The sequence below is a fragment of the Cydia strobilella genome, chromosome Z, assembly GCF_947568885.1.
Source record: "Cydia strobilella chromosome Z, ilCydStro3.1, whole genome shotgun sequence".
NCBI classification, from domain to species: domain Eukaryota; kingdom Metazoa; phylum Arthropoda; class Insecta; order Lepidoptera; family Tortricidae; genus Cydia; species Cydia strobilella.
In genome coordinates this window covers 44,421,959-44,446,959 of record NC_086068.1, presented here as the reverse complement: position 1 = coordinate 44,446,959, position 25,001 = coordinate 44,421,959, and the positions used below count along the sequence as shown (strand labels likewise).

General features: G+C 37.6%; 2 protein-coding genes across 3 annotated transcripts in view; one reads left to right on the top strand and one right to left on the bottom strand.

Annotated features, from left to right (window-relative positions):
• The window catches only part of LOC134753874 (serine/threonine-protein kinase Pak), a 47,912-nt gene extending 32,972 nt beyond the window's left edge, over nt 1–14,940 (bottom strand). For both annotated transcript variants that reach the window (XM_063689831.1, XM_063689830.1), the window contains exons 1-3: nt 14,743–14,940; nt 6,743–6,873; nt 144–304 (exon numbers count right to left, since the gene is read on the bottom strand). In XM_063689831.1, coding sequence (XP_063545901.1) covers nt 144–304; nt 6,743–6,854 — 273 coding nt within the window. In that variant the 5' untranslated portion in view covers nt 6,855–6,873; nt 14,743–14,940. The remainder of the gene's footprint in view (nt 1–143; nt 305–6,742; nt 6,874–14,742) is intronic.
• A 7,056-nt stretch (nt 14,941–21,996) lies between these two features.
• Nucleotides 21,997–25,001, top strand: part of LOC134754062 (GRIP and coiled-coil domain-containing protein 2) — a 53,156-nt gene continuing 50,151 nt past the window's right edge. Inside the window, exons 1-2 of the mRNA XM_063690133.1 lie at nt 21,997–22,142; nt 24,700–24,814. Of these exons, the coding sequence (XP_063546203.1) occupies nt 22,122–22,142; nt 24,700–24,814 (136 nt within the window). The 5' untranslated portion in view covers nt 21,997–22,121. The remainder of the gene's footprint in view (nt 22,143–24,699; nt 24,815–25,001) is intronic.

Below are 25,001 nucleotides of genomic sequence, written 5' to 3'. Positions count from 1 at the left end.
GCACTACATATGATGTATAAAATTATTTATAGACTTGTGCTTCTTTATCGTGATATATGTCGTCAATCCCAATTACCATTATAAAGACAGATTAATTCGATATACTTGAATAAAACAAGCAGTTAATTGAAATACGTCCTTACCGTAAATTCTCCAGTAACCGCATCAAATCCGACATGGACCGTGTGCTCGAAATTAGTTGGATAGCTAATGTTTGGCTTGTTATCATTGTGTGCAGTGCTTTTCGATCCCTTAATTTTAGCCTTCAATGTTTTCTTTTTCCTGTCACCGCCGTCATCCGGTTCTATAACAATGGGAGATACGTCATTAGTTGTCACATAGGATAGGTAAGTACAAACGCCAACCACAATACGTGTGCGTAATAGTTTACATTTAAATACAAGCAAATGTGCAGTCATGACCTACTCAAAGACGCCACACACCATGGATCGATCTTATACATTGAATGGTGAAAACCTGCAAAGCGTTAAAGATATGCGTGATCTCGGTACATCTTTTGATTCAGAAATATCATTCAGTCAACATATAATTAAAATTTGCAAAAGAGCGAGAAAAGCCCTCGGCTTTGTTATGCGCCAGTCAAAACACTTTAATATTTATCATGTCATTGCAATTATTATATAATGCATTTGTACGTAGCCTACTGGAAACTAACTGTATTGTATGGAACGCGCACGAAAAAAAATACATTCTTCTTATTGAAAAAATCCAAAAGTCATTTATTAGGTATTTCTACTGGAAAACACATGGGTACTATCCCTACATGTATCCCACGCCGTTTGTATTGGGAATGGTCTCATATCAAAGACTTGAAGTACGTAGGCAGCTTGCAACAGTAAAATACTTTTTTAGAGTAATACGTGGATCAATAGTTAATCCATTGCTACTAGAATAAGTCCATTTTAAGGTACCGACACCATTCGTTAGAGCTACTCTCAGACCTCGCATTTCACCCATGTTCGTAATTCCCAAGACCAGCACAATGACACTAGTCACTAGTCCTCTATTTATCGCATTTAACCATATTAATAACATAATTTTACATAATCCCACCCTTGACATATTCTCGCAATCAGAACCGAAATTCCTAGCCACAGCAGCCCGCTACCTAGAATCAATATTCACGCCCACAACTATTAATATTAATTAATTTAGTGATAAGCATATTATTTTAGTTTTAAGTACATATAAGTTTATAACCCATAACTTGTATGTTTGGTTTAACTGTAAATTTAAAGTTGGTTAATAAATAAATAAAATAAATAAACATATTTAATCGACAATACGAAAGGCTGATATTCTATTTATTAGTGAGTACGTTTATTTTAGGTAGGTTTCTATTGTTTTCAATACTTATTACAATAAAATATAGTTCATGTAGAATTGGTACCATATTGGTAATATTTTTTTAAGCAAATAGTATAACAAAGTTAAGGAATGGTGAATTTGTTTAAATATATATGTATAAATAAATCTCTGTTATGTAAATAATTACGATTTTTTTTCGTAATGGACCCCATCATCTTCTGTACAACGCGTGACTTTTGTCGACATTCTTGGCGTGTTCGCAACCATAGAGTAACTTATACTAGAGCGGTACTGTCATAGTAAATTTTGTAACCCCAGTAAATTCACTGCCATCTGTCGACACACTTTGAAACTAAAAATAAATATTTATAAAAATACGATAAAATGTATTTAAATATGGATAAATGATTTTTTTATTTGCATTAATTATTTTTATATGATTTTGACCCATGTTCTTTCACTGGTATGCGTTAAAATTATAAATAACAAACGAAACAGTCAACGCCCTCTATACGAGTGTAGGCCAAAACTAGTGGCGCCATCTGATCGAGAATCAAATTTTCGTGATTTTCGAGGCACGTTTTTTCCTTAGACTGTATCCATCTATTACGGAGTTATATCTATCTTTGTCGCAACGAATTGATATCCTGGACAATTTGACTAGTCATGTTTAATTTTTTTTTTTTTTTTCATGATTGTCCAGTAGTTTTCAATAGTTTGAAATTGGGGATAATTCGGAGGATTCATCTCGCGGGGTATGTAATCAACCTGATTATTAGCACATCATGCCAAAACTTTTTTTGAGTAGTGGCAGCTGGCTAAATCAGGCCAAAATTTCACGGGACCGTTATGGGTTCCTAATAATGGCAAAACTCATTTCTCTAAGCACTCTTTAATATAATAGTCCGACTTCATTGTTGACGATGTAATAAAACTTCGTCTTAAAGCCGCAACTACAAATTCCATGCCATATCATGTTTTTTTGCGAACTTGTCAAGTTTCACAAACTTATATCTTTTGGGTTTTGTGGTTTGGTTTCTGTCACCCGTCATCTCATCATTCACTTGCGTTCGTTTCATATCATCTCTCACACAGTCCATCCACCTTTTCCTCGGTTTTCCTCTCCTCGTACCTCCCTCCACATTCATTCTTAATACCTTTCTCGTCACATGACTTTCATCCATCCGCATCACATGCCCATACCATGTTAGACGAGTTGCCCTTACTTTTTCTGTTATGGGTGCAACTTTCAGACTTCCTCTACTATCGGCCGTATAAAACTTCGAACCGAGTAGTTGATTAAAATCGAGTTTTACATACGTCTCGTCGTCCAACAACAAGCAACTTCGAATTTTGTCACACAATAGTCGAGCTCGTGTTTTAGCTTGTCGGTTCTGTTAAACGGTCCAATTTGAATTTACAGTACCTACGACATTTTTTTATATTTTCGTAATAAATCGTAAACGTCTGAATTTTGTTCTTAGGACTTTTTTTCCAAAATCTTATTAGGTACTTGTGCCAGACCTCCGATTAGTTTGTATCTTCCTGTCGGCGGATAGTCTCCTTGTAACGTTTTATGACCCTACAAACACTAGTTTGTAGCATCTTAAGCGACTTAGCTGATGTCTTCGTCCCGGACCGATAAGAATTTTCGAGGTATTTGTGCATGATCAATCGCCTTAAGCTAGCAAATAGTTATTTACGATACAAGTGCGGAAAAGAGGAAATTCGAAACGAGTGGCGATAAATTAAAACACGACCGCAGGGAGTGTTTTAAATTGACACGAGTTGCGAATTACCTATCCGCACGTGTATCGTACAACGTTTTACAGTACATATGGCCCTTTAAACTTTCGACATATGCACGAAAAGTGCTCTTTTACGCACTAGTGCGAGAAAGTAGCACCATATGTACTGTAAATAATATTTTCACTATGAATACTTTGAAGGTTGGTGATTGAACTGTAATAGTCAATTTTTATCCCGCCATGAAAAAAAGAGTCGGACGCGCCCACCGAGGGTTCCGTACTTTTTAGTATTTGTTGTTACCTAGTCGGCTCATAAGTTCTGTCACTGGCCTTTAAAATTTAAATTTGGAACTCCTAAAACAAAAACCGTTCTGCATTTGAATTTCGAATCTTTATTAAATATTTGAGTAGTATAATTTTGCAATTTTCTGTTTTCTTCAACATGGAGTGGACGCTTAAAGATAGCCGTACCGCAATAATTGCACTATATCGTTGTGGTCACTCGCCGACTAAAATTTTTAAGCTACTTGAAAATTTAAAATTCTCTAAGATTTGTGTATCGTACCATAGAAAGATACAGTGAGGTCTCTAGTTTAAATGACAAGAAAAGAAGCGGTCGTCCGCGTACAGCTAGGACTCCAGCGGTTGTGCAAGCAATTAGGGCACGCATTGCCAGAAATCCCGCTAGGAAACAAAAAGTTATGGCCCTCCAGATGGGTTTGAGCAAAAACACGGTGAAAAGAGTGCTTAATCAAGACCTGAGACTTCGTGCTTATAAACGAAAAACTGGCCATCTTCTCAATGGTCGGCTTAAAGCTTTAAGGCTTAAAAGATCTAAAGCTTTATTGAAGAAGTACGCTAAAAATAAGCACCGTTGTATACTGTTTTCGGACGAGAAAATTTTTGACATAGAAGAAAACTGTAATAAACAAAATGATAGAGTGTACGCTCGCAATAGTAAAGAAGCGTCTAATAGCATTCCCCGTATTCAAAGAGGTCATCACCCTTCATCTGTGATGGTTTGGCTGGGAGTTTCTTATGCGGGCGTCACTAGTATGCATTTTTGTGAGAAAGGAGTAAAAACTAGTGCCAAAGTGTACCAAGACACGGTGTTGACTAATATTGTGAAACCACTATCCCATACGATGTTTCTAAACCAGCATTGGGTTTTCCAGCAGGACTCTGCTCCAGCCCCTAAGGCAAAGTCTACACAAGCCTGGCTCGCCTCCAATAAAATCGACTTTATACGGCATGAAGATTGGCCCTCCTCTAGCCCAGATCTTAATCCTTTAGACTATAAAATATGGCAGTATTTAGAGGAAAAGGTGTGCTCAAAACCTCATGCAAATCTAGACTCGCTGAAAAAATCTCTTGCTACGGCAGTGGCCAATATCGACATGAAAGTGGTGCGTGAATCCATTGACGACTGGCCACGAAGACTTCAAGCCTGTGTAGATAATTATGGCGGTCATTTTGAATAAATGTTATACATTTAGATTCTCTAGTTTATAAGCTTTCAAACGCTGTACAAATTATACGGAATAAACTTAAACTTTTGATTTTATTTGATACTATGTATATGACAGAACTTATGAGCCGACTAGGTATAGCTGCAACAGAAATACATCATCTGTGAAAATTTCAACTGTCAGCTATCCCAGTTCATGAGACAAACGGACAGACAGACGGACAGCGGAGTCTTAGTAATAGGGTCCCGTTTTTACCCTTTGGGTACGGAACCCTAAAAATTAAATCACAGCTAATTATGTGCAAATTTTATATGAACTAAGCTTTATAGTCTGGCAAACACCACTTGTCAGTCAGAAAGAACCAGGAAAATGATACAATTATCCCTTTCTTTTAGCTGCTAGTACTAGCGTATGATAAAAGCAGTATGATTCTCTCTGTCTATGTGTGAAATGAGACAGTCCTGGCCTGGACCAAACTATAGTACGAGTACCTTCTTTTCCTTAACGACATTCCCTTGTGAGTGAATTCTAATTTATCTTCGTAAGATGTAGGTATACCTGGACATTTGAAACGCGACAAAACTTGTTAGCAGGGAAAAATGATATATATGTACTACAGTCGAGTTCATAAATATGTATAGGGACCGTGCACGTTGGAGGGTCTGACATCTTGTGGCCTGAATCGGAACCATAAACATGTACATCATATGTAAATTGACACTTCACGCCAAAGCAAGTGCTGCCATCTTGTGGGCTGCTTTGAAAGCATAAACTACACATTTACGCCTCGCGCGAAAAATCTGACGTCTCCTGTGCTGCCCTCTACAGTTTATACACGCTCCCTATACATTTTTCACCTTGTTGCAATGGTTAATCCACTGAAGGGAGGTGAAGAAATGTATAGATAGGTATTTATGAACTCGACTGCACCAAAATAAATAGTGTAAATATGTAAAATTTAAAAAACTTACATTTGTAAAATAATTAATGCAATTACTTTGGTCGCGAGTGTGGTGCCAAACTCAATAAAAAGCAACAGAACAACAACAACAACAACAACAACAACAACAAGGGCCTCTACAAATGATGACAAAACAGCATCCCTGACACTTTTCAGAGCTCAGTGGTTCCTAATTCGGTTGAAGCGTTTTTTCTTCGTTAGTTTGTGAACGTGTATTACCTGTGAAGACAGCGCGTCGTGGTACTCGTGTATAGGTCTAATTATTTTAGTTTTTTTTTCATGTTTCTACTCCTATTTAAGTTTTTACGACAAAATCCCTGAATCCCAGTTTACCCGGCATGTCTATCTGATTCTAAATTGGTATTGCTGGTAGGACCAGGGACCGGCCCGCTATCCCTTATCGGGGTTTTATAAGGGTATTGCATAAGGCTTAACTCACCATATCCTTTGCCAGACGAAACCCTTTGTTTTGCTTTCAAAAACCCTTATATAAAGCTACCACATTTGAGTAATCGGTAGCCCAAATACCCTTACAAAACCCTTATCATCCGCTCACCAACACCTTGCATATTGCTTATAAGGGTTAGCCTTATAAAGGGCTTCCCTTTATACATATAAGCGTGCTAATTTAAGTCGTCTACCTTGTTTATAAAGCACAAATTACTTCGAATCCGAGCGATCGGCGGCGGCGACGGCGGCGTTCTTTGACTAGGCACGTATTTTCTTTCCTTTTCATACACTACCGTAGATATATACTAATCCTGTCTCTTTCACGCAAAGGGAAACCTTTATATAAAGCGCTTAAAGATAAGGGTAACCCTTATCAAGAGCTAGCCTTATTTTTGGTTAGCTTTTCGGTAAGGGTTAGTCAAAGGTAAGGGTATGAATGGGCTTGCAGTTCAAAAGGGAAAGTCTTTCAATGTGTTAGCCGTGTTTAAGTGTCGCCCATTGAAAGGGTTTTATCGCGGAAAGGGTTGTCCGGTCCCTGGGTAGGACAGAGCTTGACGAAGGATCTCGTCGTCAGTCATCGAACATCAGTGCACAGGCTGTCCTCTGGGAGAAATAATTCACACACTCTGAATAATTATGCTGAAAAAAGAAACATCTGAATTTCATGAGGACCTCTTACCTCTTTACAAACGCCTATCCGAACTCTGAAATAAACTACGATAATCGGGGGAAGGGAAAGCAGGAAGAAGGGCACGGCAGTCATCTATGAGTAGTAGTATGCAGACCTTTGGGTAGCGGCCTCATGTCGACGGAGGGGGCGGAGTCCACGCGGTCGACGGCGCGGTTGCTGGTGAGACGCACGGGTGGCGCCGGCGGCTTGTCTTCGTCACTCGACATGCTACTCCACTTTGCCGTTCTACGGATGTAATATCGTATGAAAAACTACATGTAACATTAATTTCTTCATTTTATCGTTTATGAATAAACATATAATTAGCTAGATGTATAGTTAAATTAACATGAAACTATAAATTAGAAAAGTCAGTCTATCCAGATTAATAAAACATTAAGAGTTTAAGCGAACCCGCCGCCATAAAGCCGCTCCCATACAATCGAAGTCACGCCCTCATTTTAAAACGACATGTTTAAATTAAATGATACCGCATGAACATTCTTATCTTATCATATCATACATAACGGCCACGCATCGCCCCGCCCCGATTCCAATTACCTCGCCACGCGACACCAGATTGACGACCTTTGCCGACTGCTCAGACAAACTGCACATAGAAACGCAACTGATTTTTGATGTATAGCGTGTCCGCCCTGTGATATAGGTAATATATCTGTCTGAGTTTTGTATGTAAAACTTCCACTTGTTCTAATTAATTTGTATTACAAAATTTGTAGCAACGAAAACTCGTACCAGACATAGATATATGTTACTTGAAAGTTCATTTTAAATATGTTATTCTAAAATGTCGTTTTAAAATGAGAGCGTAACTTTGATTGTATAGCGGTGGCTAGGCGGTGGTTCGTGTGACTCTTAATTTACCACAGACACTTTTGGTGTAAGTAGTTACGCTGCGCTGCTACAACCAACCTCAACAAATTTGACCCTAACTGATGATAAAAATACTAAATACTCTGATAGGGTTAAAATAAATAATAGATAAATACTTGTTTGGTAATTCGACTGTATTTAAAATAATATATTTCACACCAGAACATTAATAGACAAACGTAGACATCAGTTATTTCTAGACACAATTTCTATTTTATAAATTGTATAGAACTTAAAAGAGTAGGTAACTTGACCGCGACGTCACTAATTGTAATGTGTGACGTCACACAGTGTGTTAAAAACCCTCATTTGTCTTATTCAGTTTTCATTTGAAAAATGCACAGTTCTAATCGTTTTAAGTAGCTCACAAGAACTCCGGCTTGCCAAAACTATCTAGTTTTTATGTTATCAGATGTCAAAGTTTTTATGTTATCAGAAGAAAATTGAAAAATTATTAATTGACATAAAACTAAGCAGCCTATTTTATTTCTGTTAAGTAATACACAAGTATTTTAAAAGATATCCTTAACTTTTATAAAAAAAAATCGTTACTAGACAGTGAACAGTTTAGAAGTTATATATATTGTTTTTATGATCTTTAATTTTATTTATTTTACTCCGTAATTTCGCCGTATTAAGGCTCGGCCAAACACAAGGCGCGACGCAGCGCCACGGTCGCGCGGCGCGACCGCCGCCCATGCTAACAGGTTAGCGACGTCAAACAGACTGCGTCCCGCCGGCATCGCGCCCCGCTTCTGTCGCGCCCCGTCGCGCGCGTCCACGCGGCGCGGACGCGCGCAAACGCGGCGGGGACGCGCGCGAACGCGGCGGGGACGCGGCGGCCCGCGGCGGCACGCTGGGTCACATCAGTCGGACGTGAATGAGAAACCTTCCGCGCGCGCATGCTGCTGTATCGGGCGCTGCGACAACAGCACCCTTTATTCAATCCTTTTGTGTCGCGATTCCAACACAAAAGGATTGAATAAACATGTCTTTATTTACAGAATTAATATCACAATATAATTCCGTAGAATCGATTCTCTTTTAAAACTTCTCGTTTAAAACATACACCCGGGTCGATTTTAAAACGTGACAACCCTAGGGCCGGAAATCTCCTGCAGACGGCAATCAGTCAATCAAAAGCTAAGGCGAGAAAGAAATTCTGGCCAGCCTAAGTCGAGATCCCTGGGGGCGCCCCTATAAAACTGCACGCAAGAAACTTATAGCGCAAGGTCCCCCTACAACTGAGACTCTATCACGGGAGGCTGTAGAAAGGATCATGGAAGCTCTATTCCCGGTCTCGCTGGGACATCATCCTTCTATAATGGCGCCCCCCTCCTTCGAAACAACATATAACGAGACAGATGTTCCGTCAATAAGAGACAAAGAAATGACGAAAGCTTTATATCGGCTTCATAAGAGACGTACAGCCCCAGGACCAGGTGGGGTGCCCGGCCGACTACTATTTATTGCCGCAGAGTCATGGGTGGACTGGATCCAGGACTTTTTCAACAAGTGTCTTCGTACTGGACAATTCCCGAAGCGATGAAAGACAGGCAGGGTCTGCTTGATCCCCAAACAGGGTCGCCCTAGTAGTCAACCGTCTGGGTACTGACCCATAGTGCTGCTGGACGAGGTGGGTAAACTGCTTAAGAAAATCTTAGCTGACCGCCTCGTCCGACACCTGGAAGAAGTGGGCCCAAACCTATCGGACAAGCAATTTGGCTTCCGTGCGGGCCGATCGTCCCAATCGACAGTCGACGAAATAGACTGCATGGGGGCCCCAGCGGGCCATCCTTCAAGCAACAATAGGAGTAGACCTTTCGTTGGCGAGCATTGTTAAAGCCATGCTCGACAGCGAGGAGGCATGGAAGGCGATGGCCTCCTTCACTGACGAAATTATGTCGCAGAAGGAGGCAGCGGAGCGTACGCGTGAGAACGACCCTGACGCGCAACCACTCCGCCGACGACGGGCTGGGGGCAGAGCTAGGCGCTATGCGCGCTTGCTGCCTCCGGGGGTCCCTGCGGTTTTTAGCTCACAGGACTGGGGTTACTCACCAAGTGGCACCCAAAATGCTCATGGCGTGCGGGCCGCCCGCCGGGGCGCATGAGGTCGAATGCTGATAGCGACCTTGCGGCACCCCATCTAAGGCGGATTCGGCACTCATTGACGGTTTTAGACGGTAGTCCTCTGGTTAGTCCGTCATCCCCCTGGTTCCCCCGGACCAGGTGGCATGCGTAAACGCATTTCCCCAACGTAAAAAAAAGGGCCAGAAATACCGGTTAAATTTAAAATACTAATTTCTTCTAGATTCTAAAAATAAAGACTGTTCAATCAATCGTGTTTTGTTGGAATCGCGATCTAATACGGCGGAATTACGGAGTAAAAAAAGTAAATGTTGACGAAGAAATCGCGACACTACTCGAAGAGAAGAAACTCTTGGCAGCGGTCCGTCATGCATGAGTGAGCTACGAGCGTTTGGGTTGAGCTGGAGCGAGGCCAGAAGGGTTGCTTAAGATAGGAAGGTGTGGCGCGAGCTTGTGAAGGCCATGTACAAACAGCAACACTGTTAACTGTGCATCGGTGGACCTCTGGGGTGCCTTTTGTTATAAGGTTTATCGATGTACAGTTAACATGCAGTGTGCGCGATGGTATGTATCAAAACTAGGAAACCATAATAATAAAGTCGCTTTGCACATTTTTTTAAATTTAAGTAGGTATAAAAAATACAGCTATGCAGACAATAAATTGGGAGTGGCATTGCAAGATTGTAGAGCTCCACTTATTATAAGTAAATTATTTGCTTAATTAAAATGATTACTCGAACACTTTTTGAATGGGACCATCATGGCAAATGTCCACTGCGGCACACACTTTGTACAAATGCGGCTAGAGAGGTCGTAGACGAGGGTGGATCTATACAAATTATACCTGTGAATGTGAACCGCGTATGTGTGGTTAAACTACATAATGGTTAAACTTAATTTAATACATTTTTTTAGGTAGAAAAATAAGGCAATCACTGGCAATCATCTTACATCATCTTGTAATAAAAACTTCGCATTGCGATCTGCATGAAATTATAGCTGTTTGATGCTTGCGAAAAAATAAATGCCCGTAAACTGATATGTTAGCTTGGGGGAAAAAGAATTTGGTATTTTGGTACACAGTACATTTTCTTACTAGATAGGTAGAACAGTTGTATATTATTCACACCAAAAAAGAAAACCAAAAGATTTTTTGGCCATGGCAACCTTTTGAATTTACAACTATGACTTATAGGAAATGAAGAATGGATTTGATTTATTTATACCTAGGGTAGGTGTGTCAGATTTCGTCCACTGAAGGAGATGCCAACTTTGAAATGATTTAGATTTAGATTATTTATTTCAGGATAAAAAATACACTATAAATTTGCATCAATGTCAAAATTATGCTTATCTATCTATCAAACATTACATACTAACAAATATAAAATAAATTAAAATAGTTTTCTCTCCCAATAAGGATCGTCATATATTAGTATATATAAAGTATAAACAAAAACATGTCAAAAATGTATGCCAATTAAGCAATTTAGAATCATCATTAAAATGTTAAACAAAAATTAAATATCGCAAAGAAGTAAAATGTCAGTTTTAAAATACAATAAATCATTTAAATTATAAATAAAATTACATATATCATTACAAATTCAATCCCATGAACTCATTTATAGAGTTCAGAGGGTTATCCAACAAAAGGTTTCTCAATTAGCGTTTAAATGCTTCGTCACACGGCTCATTTTTAAGATCTGCAGGTAATTGTTCGTGGTAAGTTGGGCCGATGACTGGAGGATTCTTTCTTGAAATGAGAAAATGCGAAAAATAAATCTTAAAGTAACTTAAATGTGTTATATTTGTTTGTATTGCTCATTGTCTATTTTAGGTTAATATTACTTGACCTTAAATATTATTTACAGTTTATTTTATAAAAAATATAATTTGAAAAGTAGGGAGTGTTATTTTAGTTTCCGTCCACCTATGAGCTAGTTTTTCGACCATGTATGAGCTAGTTTCCGACCACTGAATTATTGAGTTAAAAATCGATTATATATTTCATTTTTAGTTCTAATTTTATATATAAATCATTTTTAGTTAATTTTATAGCTTCTGCCCGCGACTTTGACAGCGTATAATGTTTATTTTCGTGATAAACCTAACCTATGTCCTTCCTTCGGACTCAAACTATTTTCATACCAAATTCAACAATCCTTAATAGAGATCGGTCCAGAATTAATTGTACAAAATACCATTTTATTCACACACCGTTGACAAAGGAGTGGACGTAAACTAAATGCCTGTTTTCTTAGGCGATACAGATCATATGGAGAGGAAAAAAATATATTTAGTAAATATATTTAAATAAAATCACCATACTAAATATTAGTACTAGCTATTTGAGTTTCCATCCACCCGTGGACGAAAACTAAATACTTCATAAAATTGGTATGTTAATTCTCATCCACAAAAATTTTCTAAGATTTCTTTAAAAAAACTTCTTAAAACTGATAATTTTTGGTTTTTATTATACTTCTAAGTAAGTATACATACATGCTAATAATATTACTTCTAATTTTTAAGAAAAAAAAACCGACTTCAATGGGAGATGCCGCTGAAAGTTCACTTATTGTTGATGGTGCACTCTTAGATTCCAGACAATGAAATGAAAAAGACAGCATCTTTTGCCTAATTATGTAGAAAAGGAGGTAAAACCACCCACTTTTCTAGTAGCATTTCGTTTTTGTAAGGGTCGCAGTTCTAACCTAACCTAACCTACTTTTCTGATAGCATTTCGTTTCTGTAAGGGTCACAGCTCTAACCTAACCTAACCTACTTTTCTGATAGCAGTTCTGTTCTGTGAGAATCGCAGTTCAAAACCCACCCACCCACCTAACACACTTTTCTAGTAGCATTTCCGGGTCCGGGTCTGGGTCCGGATCTGAGTCCGGGTCCGTGTCCAGCTGTCCGGGTCCAAGTTTCGGTCAGAGTTCGGTCCGGGTCCGGGTCCGAGTTGGGGTCTATGTCCAGACCCGGGTCCGGGTCCGAGTCTGGGTCCAAGTTTAGGTCTGGGTCCATAAGGAAGAGAACAAATCGCCAAACGTGAACTATGTGTCATTGAAGAGTTCCATTCTGATCATCATCAGCAGTTCCACTTCATCAAATGTCACTTTTTTAAATGTAAATGCTGGATTTGTTGATGAAAATGCAAAAATCACTATATGTATGCCTTTCACATTTGAGGAGTTCCCTCGGTTCCTCGTGGGTCTCATCATCAGAACTCGAGCTTGACAAAAATATGTCCTAAAAACTTAAGTTGATTAACAAACATAAAGAAGAGGACAAATCGCCAAACGTAAACTATGCGTCATTGAAGAGTTCCGTTCTGATCATCATCAGCAGTTCCACTTCATCAAATGTCACTTTTTTAAATGTAAGTGCTTGATTAATTGATGAAAATACTATAATCACTATATGTATGCCTTTAACATTTTAAGGAGTTCCCTCGATTCCTCATGGATCACATCATCAGAACTGCTTTTTGCCAAAAACGGGACCTATCTGTATGTATATACTTACAATCAAATAAAGAATTTTCAAAATCGGTCCACAAATGACGGAGTTATGGAGTAACAAACATTATATTAATTTAAGGTACCTACTAATACTAGCTCTAAGTAAACTTTTGTTACTAACAATTATGGACATTGTTTCCGAAATAAATTATATTTGAATTTTGAATAAAAATTAAAAAAACAACCGAGAACCTCCTCCTTTGATATCTTGAAGTCGGTTAAAAATAGCTAGAACAGTTAATAAACTTACCATGAACATTTCCCACCTAAACTTTGTTTTTCTTGATTTTATGACCTCTGAAAGGCACGGATGCGAAGCTGCAACTAATAAGTTTAATAATTTAATTTAATTCGCTACTTGCTAAATATCATTTTTATGTAGATGGATCAATTGTTTAGACATTAAGTATTGCAATAAGTCTAAAACTGTGCAGTAAGGTAGCTTTATATTCAAATTATACACAATTCTTTTTGGCAACTCCGTCAAGTGGACTGGTGGACTGACTGATGGTTACTACACATTGACAATCTCTTTCATAAATTTGAAATACCAAAAGGACGTTTGGTATCTTATTAGGTACCACATTATTTATTATTTTGATTTTTAGTGGCTTAAGATGGTGTTGGATGCAACTGTGTGCCATCTTTCAATCTCTTGTATTCAGTAATATTTTTCACTCCTCATAGTCATCATTCAAAAGCCTATACAAAATAAAATAGAACAAATCCATGTTCAATGATCAGAAATCACCAACTGTTTGGAAATGTATACCTACCTATGTGAAATAAAATCAACAGTTGTTTTATTTATAAATTTGTGGAGCACCTGAGGTGCTCCGAGGGACAGGGACCACTAGTGGTGTATAGAACATCTGTTAAGGATCACTGGTCTACATAGATTTACTGTGGAAATGTGTTTCTATTGTATTTATTGTTCCATTACTTGAGTAACTGTTACAATTTCAAACAAGTAAATTATAATCTTTCTATTAATGTTTCAAGTTATAAAAGCATTATTTTAAATACATAGTCCTGAATGTGCAAACATTTTTACGTTAAATCAAGAAATATACCAAGAATAATAACTTGCATTAGCAAGGAGTCAATAGTCAGCATAAGAAAAAAATATGCTTTCTATCAAAACTAAAAAAAAACTTCCCAGCCTAATAATACATGCAATTTATCTTTAACACTTATAGGTATAATATATATTACAGAGAGCAACATTTTATAATACCTATTGCTTCATTCAATCTCTAGTGACAACATTAAAATGTGGTTAAACTAGATAACAGTATAAATAGTTGGTAAGCAAGAATTATAAATGAGAACATCTAATACCTTGGGCGGAATTAAGTCTATTTAGGCGCTATATGTACACATATTCATGTTTGGATTGATAATAAATTGAAAGCTGACTTTACTACTCGATTACAGGAAGTAGATTAGTTATTTGTTATTGTTTCCATTATTTGTCTTAAGACCAACTAATACTAATCACATCAATTATTATTTATATAGGCGCCCTGGACATACCCGACAAAAATCACATTTTATAATGCCTGAGAGGCATTAGAGGCACAGGAAGACATTTCATTTCACCTACCTGGAAATGTATGTATCTGGAAAAATAAATACTCGGAGCCAGACCGAAGTCACATTTCAACAGCACCACACTAAAAGATTAAAACCAAGATAATCTACAATTCAGTGAAACCATCTATATTATGAACGTAGGCTTATTTCAATAGTTAGATCTAAGGCAGCAATGACTGGAGAAGCCGCCATTACTTTCAATTCCAAGACCGTCATACATTTTCATTCTTTTAAGCTAGTGATGTGAAAATGACTGTGTAAAATAAATAATCTCATCTTTAAATTTTTGATAGACTGATATAATTTTTGTTTGGTTTTTTTTTTGCATAATTGTTCAATAAAAATGGTTTTGAAAACTTTATAGTAATTAAAGCCTGACCAGGAATATATGATCATTGTCAAGAGGGCGCTATTATTATTCTCATTTATATGGCAACAGTTCAGTATAGTCTGAACAATGTGGATTGGCAACTCGTTTTACTTACATCTACTTTGACGACTGGTCTGGCCTAGTGGGTAGTGACCCTGCCTATGAAGCCGATGGACCTGGGTTCGAATCCCGGTAAGGGCATTTATTTGTGTGCTGAGCACAGATATTTGTTCCTGAGTCATCGTCGTCATGGATGTTTTCTATATACGTATTTAAGTATTTGTATATTATAATAATATATTTATCGTTGTCTGAGTATCCACAACACAAGCCTTCTTGAGCTTACCGTGGGACTTAGTCAATTTGTGTAAGATTGTCCCTATAATATTTATTTTATTTATTTATTTACTTTTATTCACCGTAATCAAAATCAGAACCCATTTATTTGGTCTACACTTTTTTTTATAGTCTGTACTTTTTTTTGCCGTATATAATTCATGTATTTTCTTACGTATCACCACATAGGTCAAAATCGTCTAATTGCATCTTCTTTTTTATTTTTGGTTTGCATAAAACCTCAGGAGGTACAACCTTCTCACGTAATCCGCGTAATCGATGCCTCCGATTTACCTAGAAATTTATATAAATTTACATATATTTAATTTAGTCGTAACATACCAGATGGTGTGACTACTATTAGCCACACCATCAGCTCAGTTCAGCTCTATAGCTGAAAAAATATTTCGTCTATCATGTTACTCCATTCTGGGAAGAGGCCTACATCCAAGATTGGATCACTAAAAGGCCACATGATTTTATTTATTTTATTTTATTTATTAGGAAAACTTACAGCTGAAGTAACACGTTAGGTAATAACATAGAAGCAGTGAGCCAATTACAAGTTTCCACAGATAGAAACTGCGTAAAGTGCATGGTGTGCGAAATTACAACTAATAATACTTACTAACTTATAAATATACTTTACTTATCTTACTAGAGAGGGAAAATTGGTTTAAACAGTTAACAAGAAGAACAAAAGAGAGAAAAAAGAACAGGATAGAGATACAATGTTGAGTTAACACTTTTTCCACTGTTAAAACCACCCACTGTGTGCGAAAAATCCTGAGTCATTAGCTTACGTATCGAACCAAAGCTATCGCAGAACAGATCGATGAGATCATGATGTTTGCAAAGCTGATTGAAAGACTTACCAGCTCTTAGAAGGAAGGAGTTTTTCCTGTAATTAGTATGAACGGAGGGAATATGGATGGTTTTTTTGGTGCGAGAGGATATGCGTGGGGGGACTGTGAAATTCAAGTTGGCTAGTAGATCAGGACAGTCTACATGGTTCTGAGCAATTTTCATAATATATATTACGTCGGATATATTACGCCGGATGTAGAGAGGTAGCAGATGAAGTTTTGCACAATGCTGTTTATAACTTTGTTTTGGAATTTTGAATTTAAATCTCAGAGAACGAATAAACTTTTTTTGAACTCTTTCTATTTTAGAAATATAGGTGTCATAACAAGGGTTCCAAACCTGAGAGGCGTATTCGAGATGGCTTCTTACAAATGCGCAATAGACAATTTTAATTGATTTTAACTTATTAAAGTTCTTGCACGATCTTCTGATAAAACCAAGTGCCTTAAAAGCTTTATTGACTATTGAATCCACGTGCCGGTCAAAAATCAACTTATTGTCCATTAAGACACCCAAGTCCCTTATCTCACTACACTTGGAAATAATCTCATTTTTTAACATATAATTATAATTAAAGACATTGCGCTTTCGAGTAAAGGAGATGGCAAAACATTTGGACACATTTATATCTACCTAGTTTATTGACAGCGCAATATTGATCTAGTCTAAGAAGATCTTCTTGAAGGTAAGTAGCGTCAAGAGCGTTATTGACTATCCGGAAGACTTTCATATCGTCGGCAAATAAAAGAATATTTGAGTGTATAAAGCATTGGGAAATATCATGTATAAAAATGGTGAATAATAGTGGTCCAAGAAGAGATCCTTGGGGCACTCCCGAAGGGATTTCCACCCATGATGATGAGAATCCGTTCAGAACAACCGCTTGAGACCTGTTCAATACATAGGAGGAGAACCATCGAAAGAGGTCTCCCCTTATACCTACTGATAGAAGTTTTTGTAAAAGCAAATTATGATCGATGCGATCGAACGCCTTGCTGTAATCAGTGTACACAGCATCGACTTGATCTCCATTATCTAAGCTACGTGATAGGTAATCATTAAATAAGATAAGATTGGAATCCGTAGATCTTTGTTTAAGAAAACCATGCTGATAGGGACATAATACATGTTTAAGAGAGGCATACACCTGGTTGTAAACCACGCGCTCAAGTAATTTGGATACAAGACACAACTTAGATATCGGGCGGTAATTCCCAACATTACTCCTATTTCCTTTTTTATGAATGGGTGTAACAAATGCAGATTTCCATAATCATGGCATGACTCCCTCTGAAAGTGATCTATTAAAAAGTATAGCTAGTGGTAGCGAGATGCTTTCAGAGCAATTGACAAGGAAAATAGCTGGAAGATGATCAGGCCCGGCAGATTTACTAAGGTCATGATGATGGTGGATGATGATGATGGTGGTCATGTTACTAGGTATTCCGTAACCTTACATAGGTTCTGCTACATTGTCAATTAACAAGATTGACCATCTCCAAAGCCCATAGTAAATATTTTTCAAACTCAAATTCATTTTTGTTACTGTGTTTCCTCGCTTGTATCGCTTGTATAACAATTATAACACAACAATAACTAAGTCGTAATAACCAGACTATAATGACATTTTGATTTGTTTACCTGTCAGCTCTGATGGTAATTTGGAAATGTTTCGTAGTGAAATAGTTTAATTTCCCGAACTGTTCTTTTCCAGCAGTTTATTATTTACATTATTAACAATGTTCCGCTCCGGACTATGTATAGTTTTGGGCATTTTTGTCATTTATTATTTAATATTCAACACTTAAGCATTATTTAAGTAAACCGCCACAATGACACTGACAACAGTGACAACCTATCATTAAAATTATTGCCAGTATAAGAAATTAGTTCCAATGAAATTCCACAACATGGCGCATGATCATATATTACTGATCAGGCTTTAACATATTCTCAAAATTATCGTTAGCGTCCTTGGTAACGACACGATTTACCGTCACGACACATCAGGGAACGTAAATGTACCTATCGTAAATTGGCCAATAAATAGATTTTGTATTTTTGTATTTTTTTTTTGTATGAGTTTGTATGCAGTCGCTTACTGTTTGTGGACGATAGCGGTAAATCGTGGACGATATCGTCGACGATAGTATAAAAGCGAGTCCATATAATTTACTACAGCTTACTATTAGTGGCTCTGTGGGTTGTAGACCTCGAGAGCATAACAATAAGCATAAAAATATATGGCTCAACCAATTTTGAATAATTTCCAAAAACGGTATCATCATTATTTAATTATTGAACCCGCTCACAAAATTTCAAGTTCACCTGTAGAGAAGAACATGCGGACATACGAAAGCATTTTCTCCCAAGCTGAAATGGAGACTTTCGCTAACGCTCGGTCAATTACAGTCATTAGACACTTTTACACTTTAACGTGGTTGTTCACGGTATCAATACGATTTAATATCACAACACAGCAACAGCTGAAAACCAAAACGTACCGTTTATGGGAGCCTGGGGTCCGCTTGACAAATAATCCCAATAATTGGCGTAAGCACTAGTTGTTTTAGGAAAGCGACTGCCATCTGACCTTCCAACCCAGAGAAGATAATACGCTTTATTGGGATTAGTCCGGTTTCGTCACGATGTTTTTCTTCGCCGAAAATCGTCTGGACCGTCTGGTACAGTCAGCTGCAGAGAAAAGGTACCCCCCCCCCCCCCCCCCTGCATAGAACTTTGTATGCAAAGGCGCTAAGCGAATAGTATTGCTGACTGTACATAACACTATGTATATAGACAGCGACCTTGTCAGTAGAAAAAGGCGGTAAATATAAAAAATGTAGGCGCGAAAAGTTGACTTCCCATAGAAAACTTGAAATTCGCGACTTTTTCTACTGACAAGTTGGGTGTGTTTCAGTATATATAAGTTCCGACAAACTCATTGGTAAGAGCCGGAATTCACGCGCTTTTATCGCTAGACTACCAGCGCTTTTTACACGACCTCAAGTACACATAATAAAAGTCATTATCGTGATATGTGCTAACAATAATGTTTTATTACTTTTCGTTTTCCATCTTTAAACACACATTACACACGTAATATATAGTTGCTTATATTCAGTTCATTCTTTATTTACTTGAAACAAACGAAATATCGGGTCGAATTCCTTGATATAAATAAATACAGTTTATTTATTTTAGACTTAGATGTGACTTATCTATCTATATATATAAACGTAAGAGTCCTGACTGACTGACTGACTCACTCATTTAAATCAACGCCCAGCCCAAACCGTTGGACCTAGAGAGCTGAATTTTTCACAATAGGTAGTTTTTATAACGTTAGTATCCACTAAGAAGGGGTTTTTCAAAATTCATCCCCTAAGGCAGGGGTCGGCAACCGGCGGCCCGCGAGCCTCCCGGTTACATCAGTCCTACGTCACGAAAGTGATCGAGTGAAAAAGAAAAGTCTTTCATTTCAATTTAATTTTTTTGGAGTTGGGACCCATTATCACAAGATCTACATTAAATGTGCTGATCACTCAATATGCACAGACGTGACAATATGAGTGTCTGCCTATCGCAATGTAAGAGCGCTGAATGTCGGGTTTCGCCCGACCTTTAAGTGTGGAGGGTTCGCTGAATGTCGGGCTTCGCCCGACCTTTAAGTGTGAGGGCCGCCGCAGGCGCCCTGTATGTGAGAGCGCGCGAAGGGCGCTGAATAACTGTGAGGGACGCCGCAGGCGCCCTGCATGTAAGAGCGCGCCAAGCGCGCTGAATAACTGTGAGTGACGCCCTGAATGTCGGCACTTTGCATAAAAATATTAAAAATGTATAGTCCTTTTCGATAAACGACAATGTAGTACATTTTGTCTAATAAATTCACGAATTATTAACAGTGTGCGGCCCGCTGCAATTTTGCTAACCACTATGTGTCCTTTTTTGGGTGCTAGTACTAGAGTAAGACCAGCACCCAAAAAAGGATGAGTATACAATTAGTTTTTTTGGTTCTTATTGACTGCCAATTTGGTTTGACCAAATTGGCAGTCAATAATTTAAATTATGACTCATCCCAGGAGGGTGGACAGCACTAGTGTTCATAGACAATCTATAAACTTTTTAATTCTAAAAACGTACTTATGGGCTCTACAGACAGGTGCGATTTATTAACACAACATGAATTACCGCTGATGAATCGCTTAAGCGTTTCAAACACACTTTATTCAGTATCTGACGACACGGACGTAGCCATAGCGTATATATCTCTTTCTCGCTATCACTTATGGGTGCGGCGAGGTGCGGTGCACCAAGGTCGCGGTGCGGTGCGGTAGTGTGACATGCTAGGGATATCTGCATCTCACTTCTCCGTATAGCTGCGTCCCTGTCGTCTGTTACTGAATTAAGTGTGTGAAGCGCTTTATTCTTTCTAAAGGACCGTCCAGACATGGAAATCAAATTAACAAATTGATCAGAAATTTGAATGTTAGAATAATCCTATCTAGCGTCCACACGTTCACAATTTCATACGTGCCTAAAGCTCGCTCCAGACTACGCGGCGCGAAGACGCGAACGCAAGTGTGAAGTCGATTTCGCTGATTAGCGAACTAGTACACAGTGGTGAAGGATGGGCCATGCCATGCCATCGCCATTGTGTACAGGGGGCAATGGTATGGTCAGGTCAGCCGTGGTGGAATCAAGAAGTTGTCGGTTTATTTGACACTTCAGGAATCGTATGGGAATCGTGGCGTAGCGTGGCTTGAGGTCATGAATCTAGTATTTACCATCTATGCTTGAGGTGTTCACACCACAGAACTAGGATGACATAAATTTTAGGTCTGTGGTTCACACAGTACACAAGCGATTATATTATTATTAGCGAGAGAGAGACTATGGATGGTATAGAAAGGATGCCAATCTCTTATGGCAGAATTGTTACAAAAGTGACCGCTTTCAGCTTTAAATAATAGTTCCTAATCTCTCCGGTGGCGCTAGTTAGGCTCTGGGACATGAGTATAATATGAACCATATAAGGCAACAAATAACCCGACCAAATTACGTAGGTTGTTTTTGGTAGTATTTCGCTAATCAGCGAAATCGACTCCACACTCGCGTTCGCGGCTTCGCGTCGCGTAGTCTGGAACGCGCTTTACCTCAATGGGCTTACAATGCCGTTTTCCGTTTCACGGAATATCAGCACATCTTTAGAGTTAGTCCAAGAAAAGTCTGAAACAATTTTGATAGCACACGCAGTGGTGTTATTTTAAACGTCAAACTTCTATAAAATTATTACTTAAATAACACTTGCACTGCATATGCTTTCAAAATCATTGCAGACTTATCTAGGTCTAACTTAATATTTGACATGTAAAAAATACTTTGTCTTTGTTCAATGTTTGATATTTTTGCATATGAACCATTTTTTACATTTCAAATATTGTTAACAATGTGCTGATATTTGTTGAAACGGAAAAATACTCTTGCTCGGGCCCGACATCATGAAACTGTTTTTTATTGACGCTTCGTGGAATCGGCGTACAATTAAATTGTCAACTAAATCAGATTGTGCGATTTGATTGTTAATGAAAGACGTCTGACCGGTCTGACGAGGGTCTGACGTACCGTAAGTTCCGTCATCCGTCATCCGTCATTTCATGTTGTGTTCATTGTATCAAACGTATTGGTTATATACTCTTTGCATTATATTGTCATAATTTAGTGTACGTTTGGCTTATTTGTATTCTATTTATAATTATTATTGAACTAAGTATACCTCGATTATGAATCGAAATAAATAAATCAAAATCATTATAAACATGGATGACACGGAAACTAAGGTAATTAAAAATTTTCATACCTGTATTTACCTACCAGCTAGTGCCACGAATAATTACCTATGTGTTTCGCTTGTTTAGTTACTAATTCACATAGTATCATAAAGCAACAGTGAAAAGCCATGCTTTAAAGAAATGGATTGAGCTCATGTAATAAACATACACTATGGGATCGAGAAACTTAAAAAAAAACATTGTTCCATTGTATAATTTAATTAATTTGATATTAAGTTATTATAAAGAAATAAAATTTAAATAGTTTTTTAGGTTTCTTACATTGCATTTTGCTGAACATGAGTATAATAGTAATCTAGTAACAGTACTTCCATGTTTATTATCTGTAATTAAACCTAAAACATGATAAAGAATGCCACTACGTCCAGACATGATTGATTTACCTACACATTAGAGTTTGAGTAGTTGGACTAAAGCAAAGGGGGTGCCGACAGTTACATGGTGATGTCACAATGTGTTGCCATTTTGTTAGAAGCGTTTGGTCTGTTATAGTGCAGGTGCCAGACTTTGACCATCATTTGTATTGCTGAAGACAATGGGTCCCATACAGACATTAAATTTGATCATCAAAACAAACCTGATCAACTGACACCATTGGTAAAAAATTGTCAAACACCCTATTGTTATAATTTTTATGTGTATTGTTTGATACCTATATGTTACGTTTTTATATTCTATCTTTACCTTATGTTTATGTACAACTTAGTTTTAGATTAATTAAGGTTTTAAAGTGATGCCAAACTGTAGTAGGGTCCATGTCTGTACAGTCTAATATAAAAGAACCAACACCTTGTAAAACCATGGTTTGCAATAAATGATTATGATTATGAGTTCAGTGTCAACTGAACTGGAATCTGCAACCATGTTAATGGGTACTATAAATATTTATTTTTTTAGTAATCTTTTGTAAGCTGCTGAGGGCAGAAACATGCAGACTACATTTGTCTACTACTGTAGGCTGAGCACATGATTAACGCGACACTATCTCGCCGCGAGATAGACTACCCGGCTTTTACTAACTGTATGAATTAAAGGGGGACGGGTAGTCTATGTCGCGGCGAGATACTCTCGCGCCAATCATGTGCTAGCCCGGCTGGTTAATGTGCACATTCTTAGGTGACAACCAATACTTTATTCCTAAAAATTAGTACCACAAGTTCAGAGCCATAGTAAATATACTAGTAATGAAACAAGGTTGATTCTTGCCTAATAATTGTTTTGAAATTTGTGAGTATTGGGTGACGGGTGTCATCTGACAACATACTAACTAAACAACTGGGCCTTGTTTTCAACATTAATCTCATATGAATATGACACAATCAAGTGTATATGTTGCACACTAAAAGTATGACCCAAATCATACTTGCTATGTAGAACACAAAATTATAATGACAAATCTTACTGGATACAGGCCATATCAGTTGCCATAACTGCCTGCCTGCCTGCTTATTAAATAAATAAATAATAAATAAAAATCTGTAACAATAGGCTTGGTGACAAATTTTTATTAATGGTATCAATCAATCAGGTTTGTTTTTGGGATCAAATGTCTATATGGGACCCATTGCATTAAAGCAATACAAAAGTCAGAAATGATAGTCAAAGTCCGACAGTCGTATTACTTCACTCGCGAAACGCTCCTAACAAAACCATAAGTGAACGTGACGTCAAGGTCACTGAGAGCCCATCTTAAATGTATGGAAAATAAGTAAAATTGCGAGTTTGTCGGTGAAATATTGCGTTTAGGCATAAAGTTGCTATAAAACGAGGCAAGATACAAATGGTATCTTTACTTTATTTCTTTTTGGATGTTAAAAAAAAAGGTCAAGTGCGAGTCGGACTCAACCACAGAGGGCTCTGTACTTTTTAGTATTTGTTGTTATAGCGGCAACAGAAATACATCATCTGTGAAAATTTCACCTGTCTAGCTATCACGGTTCATGATATACAGCCTGGTGACAGATAGACGGACAGACAGACAGATGGACAGCGGAGTCTTAGTAATAGGGTCCCATTTTTACCCTTTGGGTACAGAACCTTTAAAGCTTTAATTTTTGAAACTTTTAGATCCTGTATTTTTTTATTATTTCCATATATTATTTTAATATCCACATTATTGTGATAAATTACTCATTTGTTATCTATTTTACTAGATTTTGTCATAAAATTCAACATGTGTCATCATCCCTATTATTGAACTTTTAAAAGGGGGTTCTAATCATAGATATTGAATTACCTATTTTGCCGAAAAGCATAAGGTACCCCTTCCTTCCATTTTATCTAGTTTTAGGTTCTTAAGAGGGTTTAGTTTACAAAAATGTGCTTTAGTAGCTGTGTAAGAATTCAATTAGGGTACTTAGGAATGAAATATTATTTCTATGTATTTAAGTATTTGTATTATAGGTATTATATATATATCGTTATCTGAGTACACCCACAACACAAGCCTTCTTGAGCTTACCGTGGGACTTAGTCAATTTGTGTAAGAATGTCCCTATAATATTTGTTATTATTTATATTTACCAAGAATTGTGACATTTTTTAGACGCAACAAGATGTTTCTAAGAAAAATTCCTTTGACGAACTATCTAAAGAGGAACTGATTACAAAATGTAAAAGCTTGCTGCTAATTGCTCAAAAAGCAAGGCATTCCAAGCAAGGTGAGTATCATAAAAAAAAACTGGCCAAGTGTGAGTCGGTCTCACACCCTAAGGGTTGTGCACATCACATGTTTGTTTTTTTGTAAGATCAACTCATGCTTGACCGTTTTATAGGTTTTTTATTTAATCTATATGTAAAGAACTATTTTCTAGAATTGTTTTTAAATTTTTGCTCAGTAGCTTCAGG